The sequence below is a fragment of the Salminus brasiliensis genome, chromosome 24 (genome assembly GCF_030463535.1).
Source record: "Salminus brasiliensis chromosome 24, fSalBra1.hap2, whole genome shotgun sequence".
Taxonomy (NCBI): Eukaryota; Metazoa; Chordata; class Actinopteri; order Characiformes; family Bryconidae; genus Salminus; species Salminus brasiliensis.
Window position 1 is genome coordinate 15,602,873 of NC_132901.1, and position 18,608 is coordinate 15,621,480.

The 18,608-nt window shown below is 39.7% G+C and overlaps 1 protein-coding gene across 4 annotated transcripts in view; it reads left to right on the forward strand.

Annotated features, from left to right (window-relative positions):
* The window catches only part of LOC140547057 (glucosidase 2 subunit beta-like), a 325,295-nt gene that overhangs the window by 131,382 nt on the left and 175,305 nt on the right, over nucleotides 1–18,608 (forward strand). For 2 of the 4 annotated variants that reach the window (XM_072670576.1, XM_072670575.1), the window contains exons 10-11: nucleotides 11,667–11,736; nucleotides 15,072–15,161. In XM_072670576.1, the coding sequence (XP_072526677.1) occupies nucleotides 11,667–11,736; nucleotides 15,072–15,161 (160 nt within the window). Of the gene's footprint in view, nucleotides 1–11,666; nucleotides 11,737–15,071; nucleotides 15,162–16,824; nucleotides 17,402–18,608 lie in introns of all 4 variants that reach the window. The other 2 variants (XR_011978387.1, XR_011978386.1) reach the window with 2 other exon arrangements.

Consider the following 18,608-nt stretch of genomic DNA (forward strand, 5'->3'; position numbering starts at 1 on the left):
ATAAGAGATCTAAAACTGCACTTTGCCCAAATGCACATTACAACTACTCAAACTTACATTAGAGATATCTTAGCATTTGTACAAGTCTGAGTTCATCTGCAGATATGTGGACCTCAGGTCGGCGTTTCAGCCAGTTGAGGATCAAGATCTCCAGGCTACAGAGAAGCTTCTTCCCACACGCCATCACACTCATGAACAGCTGAACATTACAACACTACTTTCTGAATACAGTCTACTACATACATACATCCTATCCAGATGTTCTCTCACTCTCCTTTCTCTGTACTGCACTTTATTTATCTGATAGTGTCTCAGAACAATCTGTACTACCGTCTTAACCAGTGACTCCTCTGTTCTCCGTATTTATATCTATTTAATCCAGCCTGCACTGTTCTTCTTTACTGCTGCACTTAGCACTTTACTTTAAATATACAACTCTGCACATGTTAAGTTTACAGGTGTGTCTGTGCGTGTATATCACTGTGTGTGTGTGTGTGTGTGTGTGTGTGTGTAGGTTGGGTGTTTGTTACTTCTGTAATGTCAGTTATCGTGCACTGTGAGCTACTGTAACCAAAAACAAATTCCTTGTATGTGTAAGCATACTTTGCCAATAAAGTCCGATTCTGATTCTGATTCTGACCTGGACCTGGTCAGAATTCAATGGTAACATATGATTAGTCAAAATTACATTAAGGATATATCGTCTTGGCAATAAGACTAGTCAGAATGGCTTTATAGATTTGTAGATTTGATATTATTACTAGTAAAAAATCCATAGTTGATCTCTAAAAAAAGTTTCTACTAGTAAAAACTGCATTACAGAGATCTTGAATTGGAGTTTTACTAGTAAAAAGTCCAGTGGTTTGGAGTTCAGGCTAAAGCGGCTTGCTATAATGTAATAATGTCAGATCATATTTCTTTTCTTCACATCAAAGAGCCAAAAGAAGTGAATAACATTGATTATACCATAACATCAGCACATGTGAGAGGTTTGGATGTATGTTAGATAGTAACTGATTCCTGCCTTTAATTGTGAGCCTTCCATTGTCTGTGGCATGCACTTAACAGAGACACAATTAACCGGGCATTAAGTTCGTAATTTGCCTGGCCCTTTCTGAGTTGGGTGGAAGCTTTGACATCGCTTGTTCGATGACCCTTCAGTTTGCAGCAACTGCAACCATGTTTTACTGACGCAACAATCCCCACCCTCTACAACAAGACCAAAACCAAAGTCATAGAGTCACTAAAGAATACGGGTAGGATAGTTGCAACGTGATACATGGACATCCATTACTACACAAACTTACGCCAACATAACTGGGCATTTTATCATCGACGAGTGGCAGCTGGTGTCTCATGTGCTTCATACAAGAGCAGTAAATGAGAGCCACATGGGTGCAGATCTGGCTGAGCTGTTAAAGAATGGAGCAGAGGAATGGCAGATCACTAAGAAAGGATTGGTCTTAATTACTGATAACACTACAACATGGTTGCTGTTACTGAACTGGCTAAATTCGTACATGTGAATGCTGTGCCCACATGCCAGCGCTCAAGTTGCCCACTGTGTCAAGGCTATTACTACATTTTTCCACCAGCAGCCCTCGGTCACACAGTGAGAACAAAGAAATCCTGAAAAAAAAGGCTCACATGTACCATTACGCCAAATGTGTTCCCCAATAGCATTGGCTTCCTTCAGCAGAATAGTGCACTCTTCCACTCTGTACACATTGTTCATAAGTGGTTTGAGGAACAGGACAAGGTGTCCTCCAAATATGGGAGATGTGCTAGAACAACAACTCTGAACCATGGCGGCCTGGTGTGGTGTCAGATTCCACAGAACACCTTCTGCCATCTTGTAGTGTCTATGCTTCAGTCCATGCCTAAAGTTTGGTGGGTCAGAGTGGTTTCGGCTGCACAGGGAGGATCAACGGCACATTAGGCAGGTACTCAATGCTTTGGCTCATTGGTTTACACCTAATGAGTGCATTTGGCTATTTTAAGGAGCACTTACTGCGAACACAGGCATTCAGTTGTGCACACCTTCCTTCCGTCTTTCTCTCTTCCTCTTCTCTCTGTTTTCCCTGTCTGACTCACTGGCTGTCACAGTGCGGATGAGTCATGGCAGTTTAGCCACTTAGCTTGTAGCATAGCTGTTTGCACAACACAATCAAGCAGCTAATATAAGCAGTTTACTAAGCAGCTTCTTTCACAGCTCACAGATTGATTGGTCACATAGCTGCTAACTGAGCCTTTTAGCCTTTAAACCTTCTAGTTTTAAATGGCCTTGTAGTTCCTTGCAGCCTGCTGGTACACAAATAGAGAGCTGTGGAGCCTGTTTGTTAAAGCCGTTCTTTATTTTTATTATCAGAGGTGAGTTGCTGATCACAGGATATTTTTGTGTGGTGGTCCTGCTGGACGTCACAGTGACACCAATATGTGCATTGACCCCAGCAACACTGTTGTGCCTGATACACACTGCCATGAAGACCATTTTGTCTTCAGTGAAGCACATTCCAGAATATCTGTGGTAGAGCTTTTAAAAAATGTGGTCAGTATTGGAAGTATAAGGTAAGGGTTTCTAATAAAGTGGCCAGTGAGTGGAAATGCAAGGTTGGGGTTTGTAATAAAGTGGCAAAAAAAAAGTGAGTGGAAGTACAGTTTAAGGGTTGTGGAGCTATCCAAGGTTCTGAATTAGCTCAGTTTATCAATTCCATTGAACACACTAGTACGTTGTTGTAGTGGTACTGTCCATGGGGCTGTTTGGGCTGTTGTCAAATGTGTCACATGCTAGAGTAATCGGGTCATAGTTCTGTACTGGCCTCTCGTGCCCTGCTTGTTGTCCTGTTAGGTATTAATCAAACCTTTGTACGATTGCTCTGTTGGCTCAAGTGAGAAAGCTTCCATTAGAATGCATTCATCCTCTAAATTGAGAAATATAGGGATGGTTTGAGTAACTGATCATATTCATTTCAAAGCAAGTTATATACAATTATATTGTGCATTAATGAGACACATTTCTGCTGTTTTATTGCAGCAGTAATTGCGTTTTATGCTGACCATATTCTGCTTGGTGTTGAGGAAAAGCCATCTCATAGATTCTTTAGAATATCTGTTGTGATTTTATCTGCATGGCTTTTGTTTGTCTTTTGATTCAATGACTATTAAACACACTAGAACTTCTGTCTTGGTCTGGACCAAGCAAACTGAAATGCACACTGAATTTAAGAAGATTTGGTCATAATTTATTTGGACAGCCTCCTTTAGATTATCTACAGTTTGTCAGTTTAAACTGATGTTGATTCTCAAGAGCATTAGGGTTAGGGATATGAGTAGATTATTTGAAGTTGGAATTAGGCTATATGTGTATATATATATATATATATATATATATATATATATATATATATATATATATATATATATACATATATTAGTGGTGTCAATCTATTCAAAAGTTTATTCACATTAATTTCAACAATATCCATATATAATCTCAGTGTAGTCTTGAGAACTGTAGCTCAGAGGCACGACGGAGTTAGTTATCAGATTGAATCCATATTTCAACATAAATAAAGTATAATCTACCCTCTGAGCTCAGAAGTAACGACGTTGTGTTTACATCGCAAGACAAAAATATAAATACGTCACCAGGCTCTATAAAGAGAGAGAGAGACCTGCGGGAGGAAGTTGAGGCTTTTGGTAAGATGATTAATTTGCATTCAAAAGAGTTAATGTGTTAAGGTTTGCATATATATATATTACTAGATATATTTAACCATTAAAGCCCATTCAAATAAAAAAAAAAAAAAATATATATATATATATATATATATATATATAACTAAGGGTAACTAGACTAAACAAGACTACTCTACAGAGTTGCGCTCAGTGATATTTTTACACTCACATCCTCATATTCCTGGATTCAGTAGTGCTGATTATCTCACATCACTTCTCACAGCCACCCAAAATGAAGGATAAACACATTTGCAAAACATTTAGTCGGTTTATTTGGAGTTTCACCCTGAAGCAAATCAACAGCTGTTATTCCTCTTGCTCTCTTTCTCTCTCTCTCCAGCTACTGTGATTATTCTGTTCTGCTGCAGTGTTAATTACAGGCTGCCTTTGTAATGTTATGTATATGGCCAGACAGCTCTTGACCGCTGACCTTTTGACCGCTGCGATGGAACATAATTGAGCTACCCTGGGTGGAATGGTTCGAGTACGTGTCTGTATGTGTGCATGCATTAGTAACAAAGGTTTGGGCTTTGTTTCTAATATAGTGAATGCGGCGAGTAGATTGAATAGGTGTTTTGTGTGTATGTGTGTGTGTGCGCAAGAGCGGAAAAGCTTTGTGTAGCTCATTTAACCCCTGAAACTGCAGCCTTTTATTCAGATATAACCGTTAAACATATCATCTAGTCACCAGAGCAGTGTCGAATATCCTTAGCCAGTAAAAGTGAAGTTACTGCAGTGAAACAATGACAGTATAATACGGGTAAAGTGAAACAACTGGGTGAAGCCTTTTGTGAACTGAAATAGATCTGTAGTAACATTTAGTCAGGCTTATTAAATCAACTGTCTGTTGTTGTACACTTTCTCACTTGATTTTGGAATGAACAATAGCAGATCTACCTCGTTATTCCATGTTCTTGGTCATATCCTTTATCTTTTAGGTCGTTCAAAACACATCAGTCTTGTTGCTCTGTAGTTCAGAGGTGGCAGAAGGACACTAGTCCCATACTTTAGTAAAAGTACAAATATTCCAGTTAGAAAATATTGAAGTGAACATTAGTATAAAGTATAATTTACATTTATTTACACAAGTACTTGCTCACAAATGTACTTAAAGTGGACAAGTAAAAGTGTAAAATTGGGCGTAATTTGGTATAATTTGGTCTAATATTTCAATTTTAATATTTTCTTCAAATGGTTTTTGAGTTACAGATGAACGCAACCATGATGCTGAGTGGAAGTAATTGTTTACAAAAGAAATGCAGCATCAGCAAAATCATATAAATGTGACATTTTAATACCTGAAACTCTAAAACTAAATCTAAAACTACCATAATTAAAGGACTCTAATGTGAACCAATATACTGATATACTGTTTTAGTATTTCTCTAAAAGACATATTTATATAAAATCAAAACCTTCTTTTTAAACTATTAAAATAAACCTGATAATGATTTTATTTATTAGATTTTGAAAGCAACAACCCCTTCACTCCTGTTTAAGTGTGTTGGTTTCCAGTTCTATACTGGTTTTAAGAAATTGGTGGTAAAGATTTGACTGTTTGTCAGCATGTTAGAAAACTGGTGAAATGTTCACCTCTGTTAATGCTGTCCACTCAGATGTGAAAACCTGTTTCTCAGACCACTGACAACTAGCATTCCCACCTCACATGACTAACTCTGAGCTCTACTGAACTGGTGAAACTGATTGAAATTGGCATTAATTAATATTAAACACTGTTAGCTACCTACATATAGATGTCTTTGAGTACACTGTTGAGCACAACAGTGGGGAAATCAGTAGATGAAACATCGTAGTTTTACCTGGCTGTCAGATTTAGCAAACTTATTTATGTGAAAACAGAACCACCTCAGGTTTTCCTGGACATACTGACATGCAGGCTGTCTCCAGTGCAATAGTGGAGATGACAGTCCCCAATGTACACCATGCCAGTAGTGCTGGTGAGAAGCCTGCAGCATAGGAGGTATACCCGGGCGCGTCTTTCGGCCGTGAAGCTCATTCTGCTTCTCCAGAAGGCCCTGAATCTGCCAGCTTCCAGCTGGTCCAGGTTGCCTTTTTCTCCAGTGTTTCTCCAAAAGGAGGTTCTACCCAATATTACAATATTTCTAATACATTGCTCTGTGAGTGTGTATTATTTTGTTGATTACATTAATATGGTGATTAATTAAAACATCTGGAGCTGTGATTGGTCAGGATTCTTACAGTACAGAGTAGAACACTGTGATTGCATTGCAGCACTGCAATAACCACTAACAAAAGATTTATTGAGCAGCCCTTGTATGCATTTCAGGGACTGACGGAATGAGGTGTAGGGTTCAGATGTATCCAGGCTCTGGCCCAAATGTGTACTTACCAACTTACCATTTTTTTGGTAAGTTAGCTACTGTTGCTACAAGCTTTACAGAACACTGATTTAAATGCCATTAAACCCTAATGAGAAACTGTAGCTCCACCTCAGTGTATATCACAATACCTACATTTAGAGTGTTATTAATATTCAACCCTAATGAGAGACTGTAGCTCCACCTCAGTGTATATCACAATACCTACATTTAGAGTGTTATTAATATTCACCCTAATGAGAAACTGTAGCTCCACCTCAGTGTATATCACAATACCTACATTTAGAGTGTTATTAATATTCACCCTAATGAGAGACTGTAGCTCCACCTCAGTGTATATCACAATACCTACATTTAGAGTGTTATTAATATTCACCCTAATGAGAGACTGTAGCTCCACCTCAGTGTATATCACAATACCTACATTTAGAGTGTTATTAATATTCACCCTAATGAGAGACTGTAGCTCCACCTCAGTTTATATCACAATACCTACATTTAGAGTGTCCACCTCAGTCCATATCACAAAATCTGCCTTCAGATTTCAGGCTTTATCTTCCTCCTCCTCTTTTCATGTGAAATAGTTCTTGTCCTACAGCTTTTTGTTGTGAATCTGTGGGTATTTTCATCTCCTCTGGAGAAATGAACACTACTCTCATGTCTTTATGAGTAGGATCAGCCTGTCGATGGCTCGTCAATACACACTCTCTGAAGCCCTGCCAACTAGCCAGAGGTCATACACTGCTGCCCAGACACTCACAACCAGACTGTGTGTGGGCTGCTCTAAAGCGTATAAAAATGAACCGCTTCTGACATGCTTGTATCTGAGATGTGTTTATATATGTGTGTTTTAGGAGTGCAAGGGTTGTCACCATTACATGATGGTAAAAAAATATAGAATTTGTTATAAATGGCCCTCTAGATATATTATATACTGTATATCTGATATACATATGATGCTTCCATTGCTCTACCATGATTGTAGCCACTTGATCATACAGTTTGTGGGTTTTTGTTACAGTGGAGGTTCTGAGAAGGGAACTGCAGTGCTGCATTTCTGCTGCTTTTGTTAATTCACTGCTGGTTGATTCATACATTGATCGTTGATTTATCCCCCATGAGCGCTGTCCAGAGTAGTCGATGAAGGTGCTAAAACTCTTGGTATAAAAGCCGCATTCGAATGTAAGAAAATATAATTTTGTAATCCTGGAAAGCATCTGAGCTTCAGAAACTCAAAGCTGGAAACTGGGTTGAAATGAGTGTACATTATTGATTTGAAACGAATAAAGCTTTTGTATTTATATGGAAACCTTGTATCTCCAAAATGACAACTTTACAGGAGAGGGAAAAAAAAACATCAATCAAATGTAAGTCATTTTGGAGCATTTCTATTGGTCTGTTCATCATAAAATGTAAACAACATTTGCCAGATCCAAAGTAGGCCAAGAAGTGAAAAACAGGAGATAGAAGGACCTGTTTTCCAGGGCTGAATTATTGAACCTGTATACCTGTCCGTTAGCATAGTGCTAACTCTATGCTGAAGTCACCACACACTCTAGTCAAACCTTGTTAAGTTAAGTTTTAGAAAGACTTGTGTAAGTGCTTTGTGACGAGTGGGATTTATTCAGTATGTTAGCTAGCCTTACCTAGGTAAGCTACCTTTTTGTAGTGCAGGACCTCCTGCTCTGAGCTGTGTACTTCCTAGTCCTGATTTAGCAACACAGCAAACGGGTCCACACTGGTGCGACGCGGCCGTAGAAACCATTTAGTCCTGCAGGAGAAAAGAGGCCAAGGGTTTTGTATGATGGTCAAGAAGCCTGGTTAGCAGCAAAATGGAGTAATGTTACATTCAGGACATCAATATCATTGTGGTATGTAAAACATGTTGCACTTCCAGTTCATTTTCTCTCTAAAATAACTTTCACAAGATCTTGAATAATAAATTGAACTAAGATTTGTAGTTGTGAGATCATGTATCTAGTATTTTGGAATGATGACATGAAAATTGTGTTTAGAATACATTATTATGTTCATCATAATACCACACCTGTACAGATGTTCTTTTCACTAAATATATTTTCAGCTCTTTATTACCTTTAGCACTTTTTACTTTTTTAATTTATCCCCTACCCTATTTATTGTTTAGTGTCATTTTCCTTTAGTTTAAGACCGTGTTCTGTGTTTTTTGTTACTTGTCATACGTGTTGCTCTCACCAAGACAAATTCCTTGTATGTGTAACATACTTGGTGAAATAAAGAGATTCTGATTCTGATTCTGATTCTGATCATGAATGAGTGATGTAGCCAGAGTTTAATTGTAGGATGGCCTAGGTCTAGCCTGAGGAAGCAGCTAAGAAGCACTCTATTGCAGAAACATCTCTATAGTGAGGCTGGCAACTACCTAGCCAACTAGTCCACTGCGCTGTAGTTATCGTGACCTAAAATGAATGAGTAATAATTCATAGAAAGCAAAAGGCACAAGGATGAAAACATGGGGTTCATTCTGTTTTAAAAGAGCACAAGGCAAACGTTTGTATTTACCCTTTTTATGTTCTTGGGGTGCCTGGATTCTAACAGTTAGAGGGCTAGGCCTTCCCAGCTCCACCCCACTCGCATCCCTAGTCTGCTTACATGTGTCTACAACATAACCCACAGCTCTTCTTGCTTCTGGAAGTGCACTCATCGTAGGTGTGTACGATTTTAGTCACTATATCATAAAAGCAGCAGTAATTAAAGCTCTTCTGGGCATCATTTGTCTGTTTCTTTCTCAGATTTTGTTATTAAACGATCCAGTTTCCATTCTATTTCGGTAGCGCTCCGTTTATTTCTACCCATCTCCGCATTCTACAAAAGAATGTCCTTGACCTTTTCTTTCTCCCTCTATCTATTTCTGTCTTCTTTCTTATCTGAGAGTTGCGGATGAGTCACTGCGATCTGATTTGGTCTGAATTCCTCTGCAGCTGGAGAGCAGCTTTATGGACCTGCACTATTTTGACTAAAATAATGTCCTTTTGTTGGATTATATAAATCATTTGATTCATCTGGAGCGAGGCAGTAGTCATAGTCTTTATTTAGATAGATCATAGATTCAGCCTTTTACATTTTACTCTATTTTTAGTCGCATCGTATTGTTCTGAGTCTGTATTTATTTACAAACTATTTCTGACTAAAATAATTGGAGCAAATGAAAAACGTAAAATTTCATCAACAACACTGTTGATTTTATATTTATTTTATATTATTTTATATATTTTATTTATAGTTACACTTGATGTTTAACAAAGTTTCAACAAGAAATTCAATCCAATCCATTTCGTTCCATTTTTATAACCCAACATAAAGTTTCATTAAGTCATCATTCATTTTCAGCCACATGCGGAGGTGGTCAGAGACACATATGTCCACATCATTCTTGTAGTGTGAATGCCAAAGCATCGTGATACGTCCCCAACAGCAAAGCACCACCCGCATCAACCTGCCCCAGCCAGGCAATATGTAATGACCGCGAGGCCACACCGTCCACTGCCTACATGAGTTAGCTGAGCAAGCTACAATAACAAACTAACAAACAGACTAAACATCGCCAGCCGTTTCAGTGACGAAAGCAGTGGGGGACTGACGCCATGTGACGCTGTGTCTCTCCTTCAGTGGAAATAATGTGAGACATCACAGGAGAGACATTTAAAATGCCAGGTGTGAACAGCGCCTAAGAACACAAAACAGAATTTTTTTTTATTATTATTATTTTATTTTATAAAAAATTCAGAGTCAGGTCAAAAGTATTTGGACAGTGACAGTTTTGGGGTTTTTTTTGTAATTTTGCCTCTGAACACCACCTCAAGTGATTTCAAATGCGAAAAGCAGTCGAGCTGTGACTGAAATGTGGACTTTCAGCCTTAATTCAAGGGTTTTTACCCCAAAAATTGCATGAAATGTTATGAAATAAAGCCATTTTTACGTCCCATCATTTTTTCCAGGCTCAAAACTAATTGGATAATTGGCTGAAAAGCATTTTCATGGCAAATGAAGGAGATCAAGAGCCAATTGATTGCAAATGTTAAATGTACATTTCCCAGCCGTTCATGAGAACTCTCAATAAGCGTTCCAAAGAGGTGTCAGTGCATGCGATTGAGGCCATCATTAGGCTAAGGGGAAGCAAAACAAACCTGTCAGAGTGATAGCAAACACTTTAGGAGTGAACACAGTGCTATTTTGTTCCTTGCTAAAGAAGAACCCCTTCATAACATCTAGTGAAGTGAAGAACACTATTTAAGTTGGTAGGCATCTCCTACTACTAGTCTACAACTAAGACATGCCTTAATGACAGTAAATACAGAGGGTTTACGTCTTAATGCAAACCACTACATCTTAAAAAACCCAGTTCATAATCAGGATTCTTCAGGCAGATAAAACCATGCAGAAGGAAAAGAAGGGTTCCTGATCCAAAGCACACCACATCATCTGTCAAACATGATGAAGGCACTCTTATGGCATGGGCGTGGATGGCCGCCGGTGAAACTGGGTCACTGGAGTTTATTGATGATGTGACTGTTGATAGAGCTTCTTTCGATCAGCCACAAGATCCCAACTCCCAACTTCCTAAGACTCACAAACAAACAGCATCAGAAGGCAGCTGCCAAAAAGACCTGGCAAAGCATCTCAAGGGAGGAAACTCAGCATTTGGTGATGGTCATCGGTTCCAGACTTATCCGAGTACTTTTCCTAAATCCAAGTATTAAAAACAGTGCGTATATTAATACGTATGTCAGTTCGTCCAGTTACTTTTGGGCATGTGAAAATGGAGAGACTTTAAAAACCCAAACGGTTGATGCAGCATTTTCATTGAACCCTGAAGCTGAACGTCTACAGTTATGCCCTGATTGCCCTACTTCAAATCCATTGAGGTGGTGTACTGAGGCAGAATGGCAAACAAAAAATCACTGTCCAAATACTTTTAAACCCAACTGTTTATACTGTATAACCAGTAACTAATATATCCGGCTTTTCTTCTGTGTGCCGTTTTATTCGGTGACAAGACAAGTGAGGTTTATGTTGATTATTTTCTTGTTGTTGTTTGTAAACAGGTGGGAGGGCTGATTCCTTCAGCAGTTTTTGGAAACATGTGATTAAGACATCAGCCTCTCTCTCTCTCTCTCTCTCTCTCTCTCTCTCTCTTTCTCTCTCTCTCAAAAGATTTTCTCCCTCTCACTCTTCCACTTTTAAATGTCTTTCACTCTTCTTTTCTTTTGCCCTGCCCCTCTGTCAGACTTCTCACACTCTTTCTGTGACAGCTGTGCTGTGCTGTGTTCCCCTCTTTCTCCATCTTCTTCCCCCTCTCTCACGCGCCCCTTCCTTCTGTCGGCTTCAGCAGATGTTTAGCTGTGAGATCAGTCCTGTTGCATGGTACTATATGTTTCGGCGAGGTTGATATTAAGTGGCAAATATTAGGCGCAGTCAGTGTTTGCAGAGCACGCGCCTGACGCTGCTCACACTGCTCTATACAAGCCTGACCTTTTAGTGTAACTTAGTCACCCCCCCCCCCCCACTTCTCTTTTTCTCTCTCTGTAGCTGTAGACAGTGCCGTAGCTGAACTACAGAAGGTCGAAGAGGCCCATGACTCGGTTCAAATGGAGATCAGGTAGGCCTGTTACACTCACACACTGGGTATGCATGAACATACACCATATACACACTGCTATACTGTACGCTGTTCATTCTAACATTACAATATGATACATAAGCAGTACATTGTGATTTATGTTGTGCTCAGTATTTCCAGTTCCCACCCAGTACCTCAGGATGTGGTGTATTTAAACAGACCTTTGTTAACCCCTTATGGCTCTATGGCTCACCAGTGGGCCAAAAGTGTTATTACAAACTTCTATTACCAAAGAATAGCCCCACCAGCCCACAGAAGGCTCTTAGTGTTTAATAAGGCTTGGAGTGTTACGGGGTTAAGACCAGTTTAAACCCCTGTGTTTAACATGGTTTGCTTATTAGCTCAACCCCTTAAAACACATACGGCCCGACGGCAAGCCAGAACTTCTATTACTAAAGAATAGCCCCACCAGTTTGGACAGAAGGCTCTGTAGTTACTGAGCAATACACCTTAGTGTGTTATAAGTCACTCTGCGTTAAGGGGTTGAAGGACATCAGGAGAGCTGCTGGTGGAAATGAACACACCGGTACAGAGTTTTAGAGTTTAATGAGACATTTATCAAGACTGTTGCTTAAGTACTTACACTTAGATCCTCCTGCACCATCTGGTGCATTGGGTGGCAAGTCGTCTCCAGCGAGTTTGAATACGTCCAGTGAGTTCGACCCCATCCCATGTGTTTCTGAGTGGTCGTGGATTTTCAGTAATGGTTTAACACCACGTTATACGGGGACAGCCTTGTTTCCAGTTCCTCCTCTGTGGCGTCCATGTAATATCAGCTTTTAGTAGATGTGGTGGTTGTTGTTGGAGGACATCATGCCCAGCAAATCAGAAGCGACAATCAGTCCCAATGTCGTTGAGAGAGCAAGTGGACAATAGATGTTGAATCTCCTCGTTGGTAATATGATCCCTTGATGGACAGTTCCTGGTCTGCATTGGTTTTGCATGTGTAGATTGCCGTAGGGAGGACCGTGGTGTTTAGCAGGTGTATTTTTGAGTAGCTAGACAAAGGCCCCTGCCTTCGCAAATTGGCATGCAACATTATGGCCGGGGTAGTTTGCTGAGGAATACCCAGGTAAGTGAATCAGCACAATCAGCACAATGCAGAAATCTGGCCCTCCAGAACCGGAATTGCCTACCCTTATATAAACTAACTAACTGTCGGCCCACTGATGAAGGGCTAGAGGATGGCTAACTGTAAATACAGAGGGTTTACCTCAAGATGCAAATCAACGATAACATCGCCTGTCAAACATGATGGAGGCACTGTTATGAGATGGACATGTTTGGCTGCCGGCGGAACTGGGTCACTGGTGAGACTGAGGTCGACTGACTGGCCATTGATGAAGGGCTAGAGGATGGCTAACACAAACTGTGCATTAAACGGATGGGCTACGGTCTCTAACTGTACACCAACAAGGTGGAGCTACATTAACATGGTGGGTTTCTGATAAAATGGACATGAAATGCATAATAAAGCATACCCCACTCTCTGACTCTCTCGCTCTCTCGTCCTGGCTAGTCTACATGGCATTGCACACACCCAGACCTTAAAATAGCTCCACACACACACACACACACACACACACGCACATACACACACTCTTAAGAGGACGTACAGTAATGAGTTGGCGCAGTCAGACACCCAGGGTGCATTTTAATGAACAAACGTGGATGCTGCTGTTAGCCTGCCTGCTGTGCAGTAGTGGCTGGATTTTCTCCTGCAGGCTTTCAGGGCTTTCCTCCTGCAGGCTGAGCCTCCACACACACACACACACACACACACACACACACACTCCAAACAAACACGAGGAGACAGCAACCGTGAGACACTGTGGGGAAAAAAAAAAAAAAAACGCTATGGGGAAATGCTGTCGGACTGAGCTTAGCGTAGATTACTGGAAACATGTACACATACACATACAGACTGAGCATCCCACGGTTACGGTAGTGTTAAGCCAAGCGCATCTTAGGGCAAATAAATGTTAGCTTGTCAAATTACTTTTGTAATCTAAGAAAATGAATAATAAAAAGAATCACTGTCCATATTACTTCTGGCCATGTCTGTACGTTAATAGAGAGACCACGTCTCTCTGTGCTGCTTATTCAGCAGCAGTATAACAGCACAACTGTAACAAGTGCATTGTTAGTGTGTAGTGTTGATGCGCACAGGCACGCTGTGATGATGAGTGTGTGTGCTCTGCTCAGTTGCAGTGATAGTGTATCAGAAAGGCTGTAGCCTGCAGGCTGGCGTACTCTTTATTACTGCACGCTGTGAGAGGCACCCCAACTGCACTATTACACTTCTTTAAAGGTCAGGGTGTGTGTGTGTGTGTGTGTGTGTGTGCGCGTGAGCGCCTGTGTGTATGAGGAGAAAATGAATCTAGTTGGAGAAGTTACTCACTGCACGGAAGTGTACATGTTATGACGCACAGCTCATATTTATTGTAAAAAATTACTAATTTATTGAATTAGATATCATACATGTGTTCACTTACCAAGACAAAGTCTTCATACGTGTAACATACTTCTGATAATACTATTATTACTAATACTACAACTAATAATAAGAATAAGAATAAGAATAATATTAATAAGTCATATATTATCTAAACATTTTTGTTCGCATTTGTGAATCAAATGAATTATTCTTCCAGTCAGCTGCTGGATTATTAAACTTCAGACATATCCAATATGTTCAAATGTTTGGGGACACCCCTTCTAATGAATGCATTCAGCTACTTTAGCTGAGTAGCATCCGTTGCTGATACGGATGCGCAGATGCTCACACACAGCTTGTCTAGTCCCTGTAGAGAAGTATTGCCAATAGAATAGGACTTTCTTAAGCAGATACACATGAACCTATTGTGTAGTATGGCACCATGGTTAGAGGTCCCACACCTGGTATAGCCCCCCAGTATTGGGCTGTGGAGCAGTGGAACTGTATTCTCTGGAATGATGGTTGGTGCTCCATGCAGTACTTTTGGGATAAGTTGGCGAGTTAAGCATGAGGTGGGGTGGTAATCATCCAACATCTTGACCTCAGTAACTCTCTTAGTACTGAAGTTCTTATTAGTAGTAGTTATTAGTACAATTTGCAGTAAAAAAACAAAACAAAAACATTACAGATATGTTATGTTGTTACAGATATGATTTAATACACAGAATAAGTGAGAACATCATTAATGATGATCATAATAATTAGCATGTTGTTTGCTTGTTCTGGTTATGTTTATTACAAATAGTAGCACTAACAGTGATAATGCATAAATAGCAAACAGTGGGAGTAATCCATTGTGTACTGTTGTGTGTAACAGTGAGCTGCAGGAGAAGCTGGAAAACGACTACGGTCCGGAGCGAGAGTTTGTGTTTCTGCTGAGTCGCTGTGTGCAGATGACCGTCTCTGAGTGAGTATTTACTGCTGCAGTCCTCTCTACCTGACCTTATAGCCTTTCAATCTTCTGCCTTTTGACCCTATGACCTTGTGATTGCAAGATTGTCAAGATATACCTGGAATTTGGAGTTCATTAATATTAAAGGAGCAAAAAGTTACAAGACCAGGGTTTCCTTGTTTCTTGCTTCAATCCAGTTTTTGTCCCCCAAATCTGAATATCGGTATTGGATGATACCGATTCAATCTTTTGAGTTGATTTATGATTTATGCACTATGATGCACTATAAAATGATCATTTCATCCATGTTTTGACACAGTGTAATACACTACAGGTGTCTGAAAGTTTGGGGTCAGTGTTTTCATCAATACATAAACTCATTTGGTAGCAGATAAACATAAACAATGTATACACTGAATCTAATCTGCTCATTTTTGTGTAGTTATAATATACATTCAGATATACATTTAAATAAGAAACATTGTAACAAATACTAGATGAGTTCAGAATGATGAACAGAGTTATATATTATTCTAAAATGACAAGAATGAAGTTCTAATAACCTTCATATGCAGAATCCAGGATATTTTAAAAATGGAGCTTGCACAAAAAAATGGATTATGGATAATTACAGTATACATTGTTGTGGAATGTAGAAATATCTGCAATATGTTTAGGTGAAAAGCTTATAATATTAAAAAACTCCTTGTGTAAGTTATTATGAAATATAATAATTTACATATAATAATATTGCAAACCTGAGACCTAGATTGTAAACTAGAGAACTAGCCTCTGTTTCATCTTAAAAAAGCTGGCGAAGGGAGAGAAATTAAAGAAAACAGAATGGTTTGATGATTTACTCAACAAATAACACTTTTTGATTAGAAATGATTGTTTTGTAAATTAAATTGTAATTTAATAGTTTTAGTTCTATAAGAATAGTATAGAAATAAATTAAGTTGTGGTAAAGCTGCGGTATAGAGTTCTTACTCTATACTGAGTATAGAGTTCTTATGTGAAGAGTTTGTGTGGTAAAACTGGTGAGAAAGGAAAAGGGTGGGTCCCTGAGGTGTCCCTGATAAGAAACATCATGACACCGATTGTTTTTGAGAGAGATAGAGAGAGAGAGAAAGAGAGAGAGACTGTGAGACGAGTGCCCGAGGCTTCAGACATCACAGCTGCAGTGCTCCAATGTGCAAAAAAGATGGAGGGAGAGTGTGAGTGTGTGTGTGTGTATGTGAGGGATGGTTAAAGAACATGTTTGAGAGATTTGACTTTTACTACATTTTCAATAACGCTAACACTACTGGTTTGCTGTCTGCTGGTGTCCACAGCCTGACATTAAACCCACTTTCTGAAAGTCCATTTAATCATGAAACTGCATAATCAATATAAGAAGTGTGTTATTTAGCAAAAGGCCAGTCTGGTTTGTTTACTGGGATACATCTGAGTCTTTCCTGTAATAATAAAGACTCCAAATTTGAAAGTGAAGCTGCTTCTTTCATTTCGCTGTTTTGAAGTGCAATGATTAAAGTCCGGCCGCTCCTCTGAGGTGTGTTTCAAACCTCTCTGCTAAGCTTTGATGAATGAAATATTCTTCTATTGATATTAATCAAACAGTAACTCTCTAAATACATTTTTCACTTTTACTTTTACCCAATTTTCTTCCTGATGTTAGTCATTGCAGCTTCTTCCAGGGTGTCTGGCAGCTACTAACCTGGAGGCTGAATGCTAACATGTGCTTAGCCCATCCCCAAAGATAAGTTTGATCTTACACACAAAAGATCATGAACTCTATCATACTAGTGTCAATGCTGTGCTGAGGATGGTTCACCACTCCAGTAATATCTAGACAACAGCAGACACATGGGTAGAAGCTGACCGTTGATAAATTGAGTAGAGGGGGGCTGCTATACTGCAGTGGCAAATAGATCACAGTCTGTGACTGTACACCTACAGAGTGGAGGTAGGTGGAGCTCTTAAATTGTCCAGTGAGTCAAAGCACCAGAAAGACGGTAAGGTGTTGTCCATGGTGCTGAATTACTGAGCTAGTGCTAGCACTGTTAAATGAGTGTAATAAACCAGTGGGGTGTTGCTGTCCGTGGTGCTGAAGCTAGCCAGGATGAGCTGTTCTGGAAAGCCTGAAAAAATGCATGGGGTGTGTGTACGACCGACAAACAGATGAGACCTAACTGACACATAGGAACTAATATATATTATTTCTGCCAGGTGAGAGCAGCAGGACCATTATGTAAGTAAGTCTAAATTGTGGTCTTGAACTGACTGTGGCAAAGCTTGCTGTTTAGTTTGGGGCATGAAGTTGAGGTTGCTAGTACTATGTTGTCGGTTCAGTGCAATGAGGGTATGACTATGACTGTGGAATGACACATGACCTCTGACATTAAATTGACAAAAGTATTGGGACACCTACACTTTACACCAACAGGAGCCTTCTTGACATCCCATTTTAAATCCATGGGCATTCATATAAACCTGGTTGCCCTTCGCTGCTCTAACAGCAGGCTTGAAACTCTGCAGTCATTGAGTCAGATGGACTTTGATTCCTGAAAAAAAATTTTGCTCCCAAAATCACTCACAGTTGATCATGTTAAGGAAATGCTACTGCTGGTCCCTAAGTGCAACCCCTTCTCAGTTGATGGTGGAATATCTAGTAGGGAAGAAATCTCACCAACTGACTTGTTGCAATGGTGGCCTCCTATTACCTAGTACCATGCTTAAATTTAGTGAGCTGTTTAAAACCACCCATTCTCTCACTAATGTGTGTAAAGGCAGACTGCAGGGCTAGGTGCTTAATGTTATACACCTGTGGCAGTGAGACCCTTGAATTCAATGATTAACAGATGTGTCCCGATACTTTTGTCCATGTAGTGCATGTTTGTAAATGATGATGTTTTTGATGAATGTGACCCGGTGTGTTTTTGCTTAAGAACATGTGTTACTCTATAAGTATCCTGCAGATCACAGCTTATTAGTGTCAGTATCTAGAAAAGGATTCTACCAAGTTGCGCATGTGTGTGTGGTCACAGTGTTATCTAGCACGTGTCTACACTCACACATGCCAAATCCATGGTTGCTCTCTCTGGCTGATGGATGTATCAGAGCTGAATGCTGCTGAATTAAAGGCTGAAACTCAGCCTGGCTTTAATGAGTCGCTGAAGCAGTTAATTGCTTCCAAAGGTCAGTGTTTGGGTTTTTGTCACAATAGAAATAATTAAGGAAGCCTCCTTTTATGGAGTGGCTTTCACCTACCACAGCATGATATGACAGATTTCCTTTTTCCATTAGAGGGGGTGAGGTTATACTGCCTGATGATGACTTTGCCTTACTGCAGTCTGACCGATCAAATTATATATACAAATCCAAATTCACCAGTTTGATTAGACAGTCTAATTATAGCAGAGCAACAAGAGTTATACTCCATCAGTGATGTAAAAACTGGCA